The sequence below is a fragment of the Podarcis bocagei genome, assembly GCF_964188305.1.
Source record: "Podarcis bocagei genome assembly, chromosome: 4".
Taxonomy (NCBI): domain Eukaryota; kingdom Metazoa; phylum Chordata; class Lepidosauria; order Squamata; family Lacertidae; genus Podarcis; species Podarcis bocagei.
In genome coordinates this window covers 4,402,470-4,416,823 of record NC_138128.1, presented here as the reverse complement: position 1 = coordinate 4,416,823, position 14,354 = coordinate 4,402,470, and the positions used below count along the sequence as shown (strand labels likewise).

The 14,354-nt window shown below is 50.4% G+C and overlaps 1 protein-coding gene across 5 annotated transcripts in view; it reads right to left on the bottom strand.

Annotated features, from left to right (window-relative positions):
- The window catches only part of ARMC9 (armadillo repeat containing 9), a 98,275-nt gene that overhangs the window by 51,025 nt on the left and 32,896 nt on the right, over nt 1–14,354 (bottom strand). For all 5 annotated transcript variants that reach the window (XM_081190156.1, XM_081190158.1, XM_081190157.1 and 2 more), the window contains 5 exons: nt 14,169–14,203; nt 9,633–9,744; nt 7,870–7,962; nt 6,290–6,380; nt 2,666–2,789 (listed from right to left, as the gene is read on the bottom strand). In XM_081190156.1, the coding sequence (XP_081046282.1) occupies nt 2,666–2,789; nt 6,290–6,380; nt 7,870–7,962; nt 9,633–9,744; nt 14,169–14,203 (455 nt within the window). The remainder of the gene's footprint in view (nt 1–2,665; nt 2,790–6,289; nt 6,381–7,869; nt 7,963–9,632; nt 9,745–14,168; nt 14,204–14,354) is intronic.

Genomic DNA, 14,354 nt, shown 5'->3' with positions numbered 1-14,354 from the left:
ACAAATGAAGGAGAAACATTCAAACACAATGATTCCAAAGTTGGATACAAATATTTGTGCCCTGTCTGCTTTTCAAAAAGATTGGAAGCTTCAGCTGCCACAGACATAGCAGCCAAGGAGGAAGGCAGTCGGATTGTTACTGTCATGAAGTAGTGATCCTGTGAGCAAGTATTGCTGGAGGGGGAGGGTCAGGCATTTGGTAACAATTAGTCCCCAAAGTGGGAATATGCGATCGGGCTGGCTGGTTGCCAGCATTCCCCAGCCCCTATAAATCTTTGCTGTACTGTTTTTAATATTTGATTGGGAGCCGCCCAGAGTGGCTAGGGAGACTCAGCCAGATGGGCAGGGTATAAATAATAAATAATTATTATTATTATTATTATTATTATTATTATTATTATTATTATTATTATTATTATTATTATTATTATTATTATTACCTGCCAGGGAAGGGAGAGAAAACACTGTGTTTTAGACTTGCTGTTTGATGTTCTGTAGCTGGCGCTAGCCAATAAAGCCTGGTAACCCGTTTGGTGCCTGCGTGTGACTGATTAGTAGCTTGGAGGGAGGACTCGGGAAAGCGGCCCCCTCCCTTGACAATTGTCACCCTAGTGCTGTTTCAGCTACGCTGGCTCAGAATCGGCTTTCAGATCCGATTCACAGTGCCCAAAACAGTCCAGGACCAGGATACAGTGGCGCAGGGAGTCCCAGTGGCGCCAGGGATGGGTGCCCGCAAGCGCCACTCCATAGGGTGGGACATTCTGGGGGCGGGGTGTGCCACCAAAGCTGCGTCCCTCCCAGGCGTCCTCCACCTAGAGGGCAGATGCCAGCCCCGCGCTGCCTTTTTGGGACAGCGGAGGGGGAGGCAGTAGGCGTGGGACTGGAAGGTGCTGCACCTTTGGGTCTGGTGTGCCGCCCCCAAGGTAAGTGTGGCCTGGTGTGCCCCACCCCTTCCTCTGCTACTGCCAGGATACCTTAAGGACCGCCTCTTTCTGTGTGAAGCTGCTCTTGGAGTCAATAAATGAATGAAGGCCCTGCTGGGTCTCCTCCTCCGCCCCCCACTGTCTCAACTAATAGTAATAGTGTCACTGTATTCTGCTCTGGTCAGACCTCACCTGGAGTACTGTGTCCAGTTCTGGGCACCACAATTCAAGAAGGACACTGACAAACTGGAACGTGTCCAGAGGAGGACAACCAAAATGGTCAAAGGCCTGGAAACGATGCCTTATGAGGAACGGCTAAGGGAGCTGGGCATGTTTAGCCTGGAGAAGAGGAGGTTAAGGGGTGATATGATAGCCATGTTCAAATATATAAAAGGATGTCACATAGAGGAGGGAGAAAGGTTGTTTTCTGCTGCTCCAGAGAAGCGGACACGGAGCAATGGATCCAAACTACAAGAAAGAAGATTCCACCTAAACATTAGGAAGAACTTCCTGACAGTAAGAGCTGTTTGACAGTGGAATTTGCTGCCAAGGAGTGTGGTGGAGTCTCCTACTTTGGAGGTCTTTAAGCAGAGGCTTGACAACCATATGCCAGGAGTGCTCCGATGGTGTTTCCTGCTTGGCAGGGGGTTGGACTCGATGGCCCTTGTGGTCTCTTCCAACTCTATGATTCTATGATTCTATGAGAACTATACACAGCAGGGCCTTCTCAGTGTCCACTCCTAGGCTGCGGAAGGCCCCTTGCAAAAAGGCCTGCATGTCTAGCTCATTTCCCAGAAGGTGGAAGAAGTAACAAGGGGATCCTCTATCTTGGACCTGGGCCTCACAACAAGGAGGAACTGATCTAAAGGGCTGTCACATGGAAGACGTAGAAGCTTTTTTTCTGCCGCTCCAGAGGCTGGGACCCAAACTGTTGGATTCAAGTTACAAGAAAGGAGATTCTGACTAAACATCAGAAATAACTTTCTGACAGTAACATAACTTCAACAGTGGAGCAGGCTACATTTCAGTGCAAAAGACAACAAATCCAGCCCCTCCCTGGATTATAGGATTTGCATCATATAATCACTTTATATTTAAGAATAACAGATAATAGTTCAGTCAAGTATGTTTATTTCTTTGTTAGATATCATGTCACTGATTCTCTCTAAGGCAGGCTTCCTCTAACTTGGCCCTCCAGATGTTTTGAGACTACAATTCCCATCATCCCTGACCACTGGTCCTGCTAGCTAGGGATCATGGGAGTTATAGGCTAAAAACATCTGGAGGGCCGAGGTTGAGGAAGACTGCTCTAAGGCTTAAAAAAAGGTTAATTTCACAAGTCTACTGCTTTAATCAATCCTCTATTGTTTGGCATCTATAGATACATTTTCCCCAAAGTGTGTAATGAGGATGCATGGTTCACTTACGTATTTCTCCTCAATATGGTTTGTTTTAATGTTCTGTCTGTATAAATATCAAAAAGTATGCGCAATGATCACTAAAATGAGATAAAGGGATGCGTAAGTTGAGTATGATTATGCGGGAAAAGGCAAATCACTTTGCCAACCAAGCTCCCTCTGAGCTCTCTTCCTCCTCCAGCTCTAAGAAATGCTCCTGTCATCAGCTCTGGAGTGCTCTGATGACAGTTATATGAAAATCAGGCCTTCTTTCGTCCCTGAATGCAACCTAACAAGCCTGCATTTCCTTTCCTGCCGCCAGCAGGGCCCCTCTGCTTTCATCACCTGAGGCTGAGTTTCTGCAAAGCCCCCAGGACGTTCTCTCGAGTAAGGGAATACTTGTCTTCGGCTTTCAACCTTTCTTCCAGCATTCGGAGCAACCGGGGATTCTGGGAAAGGTAGATTCGGCCTGGATAAAACAGGGCAAAGAATGAGACAGAGGAGAGCATCTCGGGGAAGGAACAGGCCCCTGAGATACAGTTTCTAAACGATTCTTGCAAGATTCATCCCAAATTGTTTATATTACCCTTGCCGGGTTTCCCCCCTTAGATCTTGTTTCTCTTCCTTGTGCATTGCTGCGAACGGACAGACCATTTCTACAACCAGAACTTGAGGATAACCTTGGCTGCATCAGAGGGAAAAGTGGAACAGCAATTGGCCTGGCTAGGACCAAGTCTTCTCTACGAACTGCCCCCACCTCCACTTGGCCATTCCACTTGGTTGCATTGGAGAGGTGAGGCTACAAGGCCTGTTCCACTGGCTTGGCTAGAACCGTGTCATCTGTCTCCTTCTGTCTAATAACCATCCCCACTAGGAGCCATTCCCACCAGGTGGCATCCGAGGGAGAGCTGGGAGAGTGAGCCCCCACTTCACCCACCTGGCTAGGCCAGCTGCCATGTGATCCTTCCCTCCCAGGACTGTTTCATTCGTTGGTCACAGAGCTTAGATTTAATTACTTTCCTCTAACCTCACTGCCCCCTTTCCCTTTCGTAAGATCTATATTAAATGGTAAACCATCATTTTAAAACTGTGAGCCACCTTGGCTGAATTGACAGAAAGCCCATATATAAAGGCAATAAAAAATTTAGAACGGCAAATCAGCTGTACCAGGGCAAACGTAAGAGTCTCTCTTTAAATATTTATTCTCTTTCTATTGGCCTTACAGCCGCCTAAGCATCCAACGTCACCTCCCTGCCCCCTGTTTTATGGGAAACCCTACAGCTGATGAAAACAAGTTTTGCGCAATTTAAAAGCCTGCTTCAAGCACTTCTGGCTGCCCTTTGACCCAATAAAAGTATTGCCTCATGTGCTTTGTAGTTCTTCTTCTGCAGTCAATACACCTCCAGGGTACCCACCAAGGAGCTGGACTTTAAACAAGCCCTCAATAGGGACAAAAGATGATGAACTTCCACACAATGAACTTCCACGCACAAGAACAATGAACGTTGTTTTGACTCTTTTCCCACAAGCGCCCTGCCCCATAATCCTAAGCTTCTCCTCCAATCTCACGCCAAGATCTGCATGCGTGTGTGCACATGCACCGCAGAATCCTGGATTGCTCTCGGCTCTGCCATTGAGACAGCGTGCCTGTGCAGGCAAAGCAGCCATACTGCACATACAGTGGTACCTCGTGTTACATACTTAATCAGTTCTGGAGGTCTGTTCATAACCGGAAACTGCTCATAACACGAGGTGCGCTTTCACTAATGGCGCCTCCCGCTGCTATCGCTCACATCCCAGGGCAAAGTTCGCAACAAGGGGCATCTATTTACGGGTTAGCAGAGCATGTAACCCGAAGCATTCGTAAGGAGGATGGTACGTAACACAAGGTACCACTGTATACAGTTTCATCCAAGATGCTGGCTGACAGATGCCCCGTGCAATGGCATTCCGTCAAACTGCAAGATCTACAGCGCGGTCCAGCCACAGACCTTGATGCCACATATCTCTGCATCACACTGCACCACACCAGGCTGCCCGTCCTTATGTCCTGCCATCTCAGAGTGCCTTCGCTGCTTTATGCCAGTTTCCCACAAGAAGGCATAAAGGGCACAAAGTGAAGCCATCAGATGTCGAGGAGATAAAGAACTACACAACTTTTTAGAAGACATCTGAAGGCAAGTTCTCAATGTCTGGTGTTTTATTATGTTTGTGCTGGAAGCCACCTATTATCATTAGTAAAAAAGGTAAAGGTACCCCTGCCCGTATGGGCCAGTCGTGTCCGACTCTAGGGTTGCGCGCTCATCTCGCTCAAGAGGCCGGGAGCCAGCGCCATCCGAAGACACTTCCGGGTCACGTGGCCAGCGTGACGAAGCTGCTCTGGCGAGCCGGCACCAGCGCCGCACACGGAAACGCTGTTTACCTTCCCGCTATAGAGCGGTACCTATTTATCTACTTGCACCTAGGGGTGCTTTCGAACTGCTAGGTGGGCAGGATCTGGGACCGAACAACGGGAGCTCACCCCGTCACGGGGATTCAAACCGCCGACCTTACGATCAGCAAGTCGTAGGCACTGAGGCTTTTACCCACAGCGCCACCCGCGTCCCTTATCATTAGTAGTAGTAGTAGTATGAATTTAGGGATGCTGAAAATAATTGTGAATGTGACAATTCTAGCGATACTAAAATCGCTCTGAGTTTGCCGCGTGATAAAAGGCCACATCCAACAGGCCTGCAAGTCAGGTACTTATTGGAGGAGAGAGCCTGCATGACAGCCAAGTCTCCTCCTGGGCTGGAAACCACGTGAGCTTAAGAAAGCCACTGCATAGCTGACAACTTACAGATTTGAAAATAAGGGACCAGCAGCCTTGGAAATAAGGGATCAGCAGCCAAAATAAGGGATTTTCCAAGCACAGGTATGTTCAACTTCTGAGCCCCTCCGAGCCAAAGGCAGAAAGCCCAGCCAGCAGCCAAACGAAGCCTCAAGCGGTGGTTCCCACAGCGCAGCAACCCGGCAAAGGGGATGCAGCAAGGAAAACCACCGTCACCTCTCCGCTGGGAAGCGCTGAGCAAAGGCGAGTCCCCAGGCAACGTGGCTGATTTGATCGGCACAAGGCATGCAAGCTCCACCCCCCAGTCGTTCTTAGACTCCTTACTGGGTGAGCAACGCAGCCAAGCAACACAGTTGAAGCCTCCCTCCCCCCTGGCCGGCAGGGAGAGAGGAAGAGGAGCGGCTTCCTTTGAAACCCGGGAAATTTAAGGGACATCATCAATAAGGGACAGCAGCGGGACACGGTGCTAGGATAAGGGAGTTTCCCGCCAAATAAGGGACGGTTGACAGCTATGAGCCAATCCCCTTCCCTGCCTGTTTAGCTCCCAAGACCTGCTATCTGGGCAATTAATCACTAACAGGGACCACCTCTGCATTGCACCTTGTTGGGAGTGTGCATGCTCTGCATGCAGAGGGTGCTATGCCATTCCAGGTCTGCAAAAGTCCTCATCTTTGATCCTGGAGCACTGCTGCTTGTCAGTGTAGACTGGGGTGGCTAACCTGTGGCCACTCTACATGTTGATGGACTACAACTCCCATTTCCCCTGACCATTGCCTATTGGCTGGCTGGGGTAAGAGTCAAGCAACAGCTAGAGGCTTGCAGGATAGCCACCTCTGGTGCAGACAATACTGAGCTTGGTGGGCTGATGCTCAGCTTCAATATATGGTGGGTTTCTATGATAGCTTCAGACTGACTGGTGTGTTACACTTCCTTGCCAACACTGGGTCTTAAGCACTGGGTCCCTCGGCCTGAAGCGAAATGAGTGTTGCGCCCCGCAGTCGCCTTTGACTGGATTTAACCGTCTGGGGGTCATTTACCTTACCTTAAGCACTGACACGACCCATTAGGACACTTACATATAAATACTATGAGCCAACAGAGTTGAAAAGCAGCTACCTTGGTCGCCGTTCTCTTCTTACCTTCAGCCAGTGAAGCAAATGCATTGATAAGCCTGGCTGTATATTGACGGACAACCTCGCTCTTTGATTGTATCAGCATTAACACGCTTCTCTGCAGGAGACAAAAAGACAATTCAGTGCTTGAGTCTTGAAATTACATCTATCTATCTATCTATCTATTTATCTATCTATCTATCTATATCTCAACACGAAAGGCAGACCAAACAACCATCATAACACTATATGAAACCCACTTCACACGGCAACTGGGTCAAAACATCTGCTCTCAAGCAGAGAAACGTCTTTTTCTAGCATTTCCTGACCCCTTTCACTGGAGTGGTCAGCAATTGAACCTAGGACCTTCTGCATGCATAGAAGGTGCCCCGTCACCGACCTATGGTCCCTTTTGATTCTGAAAGCTAATACTGCCAAAACTTTTGGGTTCTTAAAAAAATTAATAACCTATAAATTCTGTTATTACTCCATATATAACCTGTACAGTGTTTTAAAAACGTATGTAGCACAAGCTTAATGAAACCTTTTGCATCTAAAACAAAAAACAGCAACACCCCTATATTTGGTAATCACTTTGGGTTGGACTGGAACCGTCATATTTTAAATTCCTGGTTCAGTCTGCTACAAACACCTAAAACTGCTCGTAGTTTATTCACTTCTGTTTGGACTCAGATGAAACCAGCGGCACAAAATCCCTACAAGAGCTGGACCCAGACATGCAGAGGCCCAGACACCTTTCACTGAAACATGTCTCCTGGCCCAACCCATTCACACATAATAATAATAATAATAATAATAATAATAATAATAATAATAATAATAATAATTATTATTATTATTATTATTATTATTTACACCCCACCCATCTGACTGGGTTTCCCCAGCCACTCTGGGCAGCTCCCAACAGAATATTAAAAACATGATAAAACACCAACCATTAAAAACTTCCCTAAACAGCAAAGCCTGTACTGCAAGTAGCTGAGTTGTACAATACACAAACTAGAGAGAGGCATCTCTGCTGATTATTAGGCAAATGGGTGCCATGCCCTGGTCTGATGCTGGCTTGCGGGGAGCTAGATTCCTAGGACAGGGGGCTGACAAAACAGGAGGGTTAAGGTAGCAGTCGGATATCAGGGCACCCCAGAAATGAAGAAGCTGGGGTCAGGCCCAGTGAGGCAATCTAAAAGTGGGTGGTTCCCATATCAGTGAGGCAAATCCAAGGACACAGGAGAGCAGTCCAAAGGTGTGTGGAGTTTTCCAAGGGCAGGGCGTGAGCAGGGATCAGGAGGAAAGGGCAGGAAGCAGGAACAAGAAACTGGGCTGCACTGAGCTAAGGCCTCTGTTGTTATTCCAACAACAAGCAGTCTTCAAGTGGGAACGTGTGTAGCCTGATCTTCCAGACAGAGTAACAATATTTAGCCCAGCCACCAAGTTTCTCTGCTTCTAAGCAGACCCTCTTCTTCCCAAGAAAGCCGGTTCTTATGGGCCTTGTGCCTTTGATGGGTGGCTTCCTGTGCCAGCACCTTCTGACACTGACATTCCCAGAAAGCTAGCTGTGGGCTCTCCCACTGATTGCCAATGCTCACCTGGACATTGCTGTAGCAGTCCAGAAGATCGTTGTTGATATAAGCCTGGAGAACGGTGTCTCTCTGCTCACCAGGATGGGATGTTGTCAGGCGCTATAAAAGAAGCACGGAGGAACAAGCATCAAGCGCACAGCTATCATCTATAATTAGAGAAATTATTTAGGCACAAGAAGGCAGCACTTCCTCATCATCCTTCTCTGCTAAACAATCATCCTCCAGGGCCGGCTCAAGACATTTTGTTAGCTGAGGCCGAAGTCAAGATGGCACCCACTCCCAAATCCTACAGAAGCCAACCAGGCTTGCAGTTCAGTCCTACATTGATGCTGGCAACAGGGCAGCATCCTCATTCCTTTCATCTTATGGAAGAAGGCTAGCTTGTGGGTTGCAGGCCAGGCCATGCATGGTACGTACAGATCTATCCTCCAACATCTCACCACCAACTTGATTGCTCTGTTCCTTGCCAATTGGGTCGAACAACCACAAGGGAAGGATGGATGCTCTAGGAAGCAGCACCAGCCCTGCATCAACTGGAGGCTGGTTTGTTAGGGCTCACTGCCCCACTGATAGCAGTCTGCCCTTACCCAGTTCACACCCAGTGGTGGAGAAAGAAGAAGAAGAAGACGAAGAAGAGGAGTTTGGATTTGATATGCCGCTTTATCACTACCCAAAGGAGTCTCAAAGTGGCTCACAATCTCCTTTCCCTTCCTCCCCCACAACAAACACTCTGTGAGGTGAGTGGGGCTGAGAGACTTCAGAGAAGTGTGACTGGCCCAAGGTCACCCAGCAGCTGCATGTGGAGGAGCAGGGAAGCGAACCCGGTTCACCAGATTACGAGTCCACCGCTCTGAACCACTACACCACACTGGCTCTCGGGCACCTGGGGTAGTGTGCCTGGGGTGGCGCAGGTCGCCCATAGGGGCAGGGTGCACCGTGGGGCCTCCAGAGCCTGCCTGCCTCCTCCCACTCAGCCGCCCTACAGCTGGAGGGGAGCAGGCGGACTGTTTGGGCAGCGCAGAGCCTGCACACGCCCAAGCCACCACATCTTTCCCAGGAGACACGTGTGGCTCAGGCACGCTGCAGGTCCCGTGGTGAGTGCTGCCCGGCATTTTGTTGCCCCTCCCCAGTGGTGATACCCAGGGCGGCCTGCACCCACCGCACCCCCTTCCTCCGCCCCTGTTCACACCTGCCTGCCTTCTTATTTGTAACCAGTTCAGGGGATGGCCCTGCCTGTCAGCTTCCTCCCCTTCCTTAGTCTCCGTGCTGCCCTTGTGAAACTGAGCAGGGAGCAGGATGGGGCAAAACTCAAATTAGTTGGCTCCGCCTGCCCATGTCTCTGGCTCCCCCTCCTCCCGGTCTCTCCGCCTTCTGCCCTCCCACTTCCACTGTACCAGCCAGCACTCTCTGCTGCTCAAACTTAATTTCAGTGGGCGCTACGTCACATGAAGCCTCTCCATTTCCCCCCTTAACCAACCTCCCTTTTCAGCTCCTCAAATAGTTTTCTGCGACATGGAATTCAAATTTCCCCTCTGCGTGTTCAAAGACTGGAAAGGGGCCAGAGTGAATTCTCAACCCTGAAAGTCAAACGGGGTGAGGCAGTGCAGCCCAGACAAAGACAACAGCAAGCAGAATTTGGGACAGTCAAATTTGTCAAGAGAGACCAATTAATATCCAGGACTTGGAATGTTGCAACATCCTTTGGTGAGGATGGGGTGAGGTCATATTCCTTGCAAGAGATGCACCTCTCTGTTCTCTAGCTCACCCACCCAGCGCAATGCCTGCAGCAAGAAGGTTTTCAGGCGGTCGCTCCCTTCAACCAGGTCTTTCTTTAGCTTCTCGTAATCCAAAGATGGCAAGAGCGGCACCTCCTGCATTTTCCTGCATGGCAAAATGAGAAAAGATGCACTCATGAAAAGCATAGTGACTTCTTTCAAAGTTGCACGTTGATCCCAGCCAAGTGAGACATTTGGAGATGGAAAACCTGTGCAAGGAATGCACCACTTCAGACCAAAGGTCTGAATATACCTCCATATTAAAAAATGAATTCTTACACATAAAAAGGTAAGGGGAAAGGTAGCCAGTGTGGTGCAGTGGTTAAGAGCGGTGGACACGTAATCTGGGGAACCGGGTTCGTGTCTCCCCTCCTCCACATGCAGCTGCTGGGTGACCTTGGGCTAGTCACACTTCTCTGAAGTCTCTCAGCCCCACTCACCTCACAGAGTGTTTGTTGTGGGGGAGGAAGGGAAAGGAGAATGTTAGCCGCCTTGAGACTCCTTCGGGTAGTGATAAAGCGGGATATCAAATCCAAACTCTTCTTCTTAATAATAATAATAATAATAATAAATTTTATTTATATCCCGCCCTCCCCAGCCGAAGCCGGGCTCAGGGCGGCTAACAACAATAAAACAGTACAAAAGTACAACATAAACAACATTCTAAAATCATTCATTATAAAAATTAATTAATTCAAGCCACTAGCAACCATTGGGCCAGAGCTCTGCGAAGATTGCCGAGGGAGGGGGTCAGGCTGTGCCCTGGCCAAAGGCCTGGTGGAACAGCTCTGTCTTGCAGGCCCTGCGGAAAGATGTCAAGTCCCGCAAGGCCCTGGTCTCTTGTGACAGAGCGTTCCACCAGATCGGAGCCACAGCCGAAAAAGCCCTGGCTCTAGTGGAGGCCAGCCTAACTTCTCTGTGGCCTGGGACCTTCAAGATGTTTTTATTTGAAGACCGTAGGTTTCTCTGTGGGGCATACCAGGAGAGGCGGTCCCGCAGGTACGAGGGTCCTAGGCCATATAGGGCTTTAAAGGTTAAAACCAGCACCTTAAACCTGATCCTGTACTCCACCGGGAGCCAGTGCAGCTGGTATAGCACCGGGTGAATGTGATCTCGCAGCGAAGACCTCGTAAGGAGTCTCGCTGCAGCATTCTGCACCCGCTGGAGTTTCTGGGTCAGTCTCAAGGGCAGCCCCACGTAGAGCGAGTTACAATAATCCAGTCTGGAGGTGACCGTCGCGTGGATCACAGTGGCTAGGTCAGGGCGAGAGAGGTAAGGAGCCAACTGCTTAGCTTGGCGGAGATGGAAAAATGCCGCCTTTGTTATAGCTGCAATCTGCGCCTCCATGGAAAGGGAGGTGTCGAAGATTACACCCAAACTCTTAACGGACGGTGCTGGCACTAATTGCGCCCCCGCAAGAGATGGGAGTTGCCCCCCCAATCCCATATCGCCCCGTCCCAGCCACAGGACCTCTGTCTTCGAAGGATTTAGCTTCAACCGGCTCCCACGTAACCATCCAGCCACAGCTTCCAAACATCTGGTCAGTGTGTCTGGGGCCGAGTCAGGATGGCCATCCATCAACAGATAGAGTTGGGTGTCATCGGCATACTGATGACAACCCAGCCCAAAACTCCGAACAAGCTGGGCGAGGGGGCGCATAAAGATGTTGAAAAGCATCGGGGAGAGTATCGCACCCTGAGGTACTCCACACACCAAGGAGTGGCGCGATGACAATTCCCCCCCAAGCGCCACCCTCTGTCCCCGACCAGAGAGAAACGAGCGCAGCCATTGAAGGACTGTGCCCTGGATCCCCACGTCGGCAAGGCGGTGGTCCAGAAGTTCGTGATCGACCATGTCGAAAGCTGCTGATAGATCTAGAAGAATCAGCAGCCCCGACCCGCCTCGATCCAGCTGTCTACGAAGGTCATCTGTTAGGGCGACCAGAGCCGTCTCGGTCCCATGACCAGCGCGGAAGCCGGACTGGAATGGATCCAAAGCCGATGTTTCATCCAGAAACCCACCAAGCTGTTCAGCAACCGCTCTCTCAATCACCTTACCCAGGAACGGAAGATTCGAAACCGGGCGGTAATTGGATAGATCTAAAGGATCTAATGATGTTTTCTTTAAGAGCGGGCGCACCACTGCCTCCTTCAGTTCCCCTGGGAATGTCCCCGTGCCAAGGGACAAATTGATGATATCCCCCAGGAGGGCCCGCACCTCGTCTGGACACGCTCTAATCAGCCAAGACGGGCACGGGTCGAGAGGACAGGTGGTGGGCTTTCCAGCTCGGAGGAGTCTGTCCACATCGGCTGGGGATATCTGGTCGAAGTGGTCCAATACTGGACCCGAGGACAGTCGAGGGGCCTCCAGTTCCTTTATTGTATCCAAATTGGCAGGGAGGTCATGGCGGAGCGACAAGACCTTCTCCGCAAAAAAGCTCGCAAATGCCTCACAGCCGTGTGTCAATTTGTTATTTAAATTTGGCTGTCCCTCAAGGGACGTTAAAGACCTGATTATACTAAATAATTGCGCTGGGCGAGAGCTAGCGGATGCAATGGAGGCCGAGAAGTATGACTTCTTAGCAGCCTTCACCGCCATCTCGTAGGTTTTCATGAAAGCCCTATAAGATGTTCTTGAGGCTCCGTCACGGGCACCCCGCCATACTCGCTCTAGCCGTCTGAGGTCCCGCTTCATTTTCCGGAGCTCCTCGGTAAACCAGGGAGCCCGGTTTCTGCGGGGTCGCAGAGGGCGCTTAGGTGCGATCTCATCGATGGCTGCCAGGAGCTGGGCATTCCAGCCCTCAACAAGCTCAGTCAATGAGTCGCCAGGGGGAGCAAGGTCCCGCAAGGCTTGGCGGAATCTCTCAGGGTCCATCAGCCTCTGCGGGCGAGCCCAAATTGGCTCGCCACCTAAGCAGGGTGGGGGTGGAAAGTCAATCCTGGCTTTCAGAGCGTAGTGATCAGACCATGGCACCTTAATCGAAGGAGACATGATCACATCTATACCGACGCCAAAGATCAAATCCAGCGTGTGGCCTGCTTGATGTGTGGGGCCCGAAACAAACTGGGAGAGCCCTAGTGTCGCCATGGAAGACACCAGGTCCAGAGCCTGTGAGGAGGGAGTGGCATCAGCATGGATGTTGAAGTCCCCCAATACCAATAGGTTAGGGAACTCCAAGGCCCAGCCGGCCACCGCCTCCAATAGGCCTGACAGGGTGGCTGCTGGTGCGCTAGGTGGCCGGTACACCAGCCAGACAGCCAAGCTCTCCTCGGAGCCCCACACTAGGCCAACACATTCGATGCCGGGGATCGATGGCGATGGTAGAGCCCTGAAAGGACAATCTTCCCGGATTAATAATGCCACCCCTCCCCCCCGGCCCACAGTCCGTGACTGGTGGAGGACAGAGAAACCCGGGGGCGCCATCTCTCGTAAGGTAACTGTTGCCCCTTCGCGCACCCAGGTCTCCGTCACACAAGCCAGGTCGACCCCCTGCGAGATAAAGAAATCTCGCAGGGTGGCGGTTTTATTGCCTATAGACCTGGCATTGCACAGCACCAGTGACGGAGATGAGTAATCCTTGCTCACCCTACCCTCGTCCCTCGGGATGGGGCGCAGATTGGAAAGGGTACGAGCGTATCCATATCTCGATCCCCTCTTCTTCTAAGGCAGGGCTAAAAACCCATCTCCATGACCTGCTAGCTTTCCGTGTGCAGGGATTTAATTTTTTTCCAAGGAGGAACATTCCATCATGTGAATGCCCACCTGCCTTTTGAAGTGGTACAGTCCACAGAGGCTTACCACTTTTGTCTGACTTAGTGCACAGTATGTCCCCAGACCTATCTTTCCATTAGGGTTAGCTCCATCCCAAGATGCAGACTCTGCTCCTTTACAGATAAGCACAGTCCCGTGATCCTCTGCCCTGCGACCCACTGTGTTTGAAAGGTTTTGATTGTTTCAAGCACCTTGGCAATAATGCTGCAAGGCAGTGTGGTCATATCCCCTATGACCACCACTGACACTAGTTTGCAATTAGTTTTTCAGGTTACCCTAAACTGGTTTCCACTCAAGTGGGATTAGAAGGGCAGGAAGTTGTGGAGTACACTCACTTCCAGGGCCGTCTTACCCATAGGCGCCAGGGGTACGGGGCACCCAGGCGCTGGGTTCTCAGGGGCGCCAGACCGAGAGTCTGGGGCCTGAGAGTTGAGTCCGGGGAAGAGCCCGTTCGTTGGTCAGAGCACTGCGACAGGCTCTGCACCGCAAGTTCGGGGGCGACTGAGCCAGCGAGATGCTGAGGCAGCTGGCCAGCTCCAACCTCCTGCGCGCCTGGGACTGGGCAACTGGGGGGGGGCAGTGGGCGGATCTTTGCACCCTGGCACTGCATATGCTTAAGACAGCCCTGCTCACTTCCAAGAGGGTCAGATGAATGAAAGGAGTTTCCATTTCAGCTTTGACTTCTCAGGGCATTTCAGGTTACTGCCCAAATTATGCTTTTTTAAAAAAGAATAACAAATTTAAAAGAAAATTACTTACACAGGAACTAATGATGCTCTTAACATTGTTGAGGCCTGTAGTTAAAAAAGAGAGAGACAGGGAGAAAGGGAGATTAAAAAAAATTAATCAAGATTTTTTTGGTTTACCAAAGTACATGCATTGTCTCTTTTTCAGGTTGTGTTTTCTACAGATCAGTTACATTTGTTGTGAGACATTAGTGTTGTA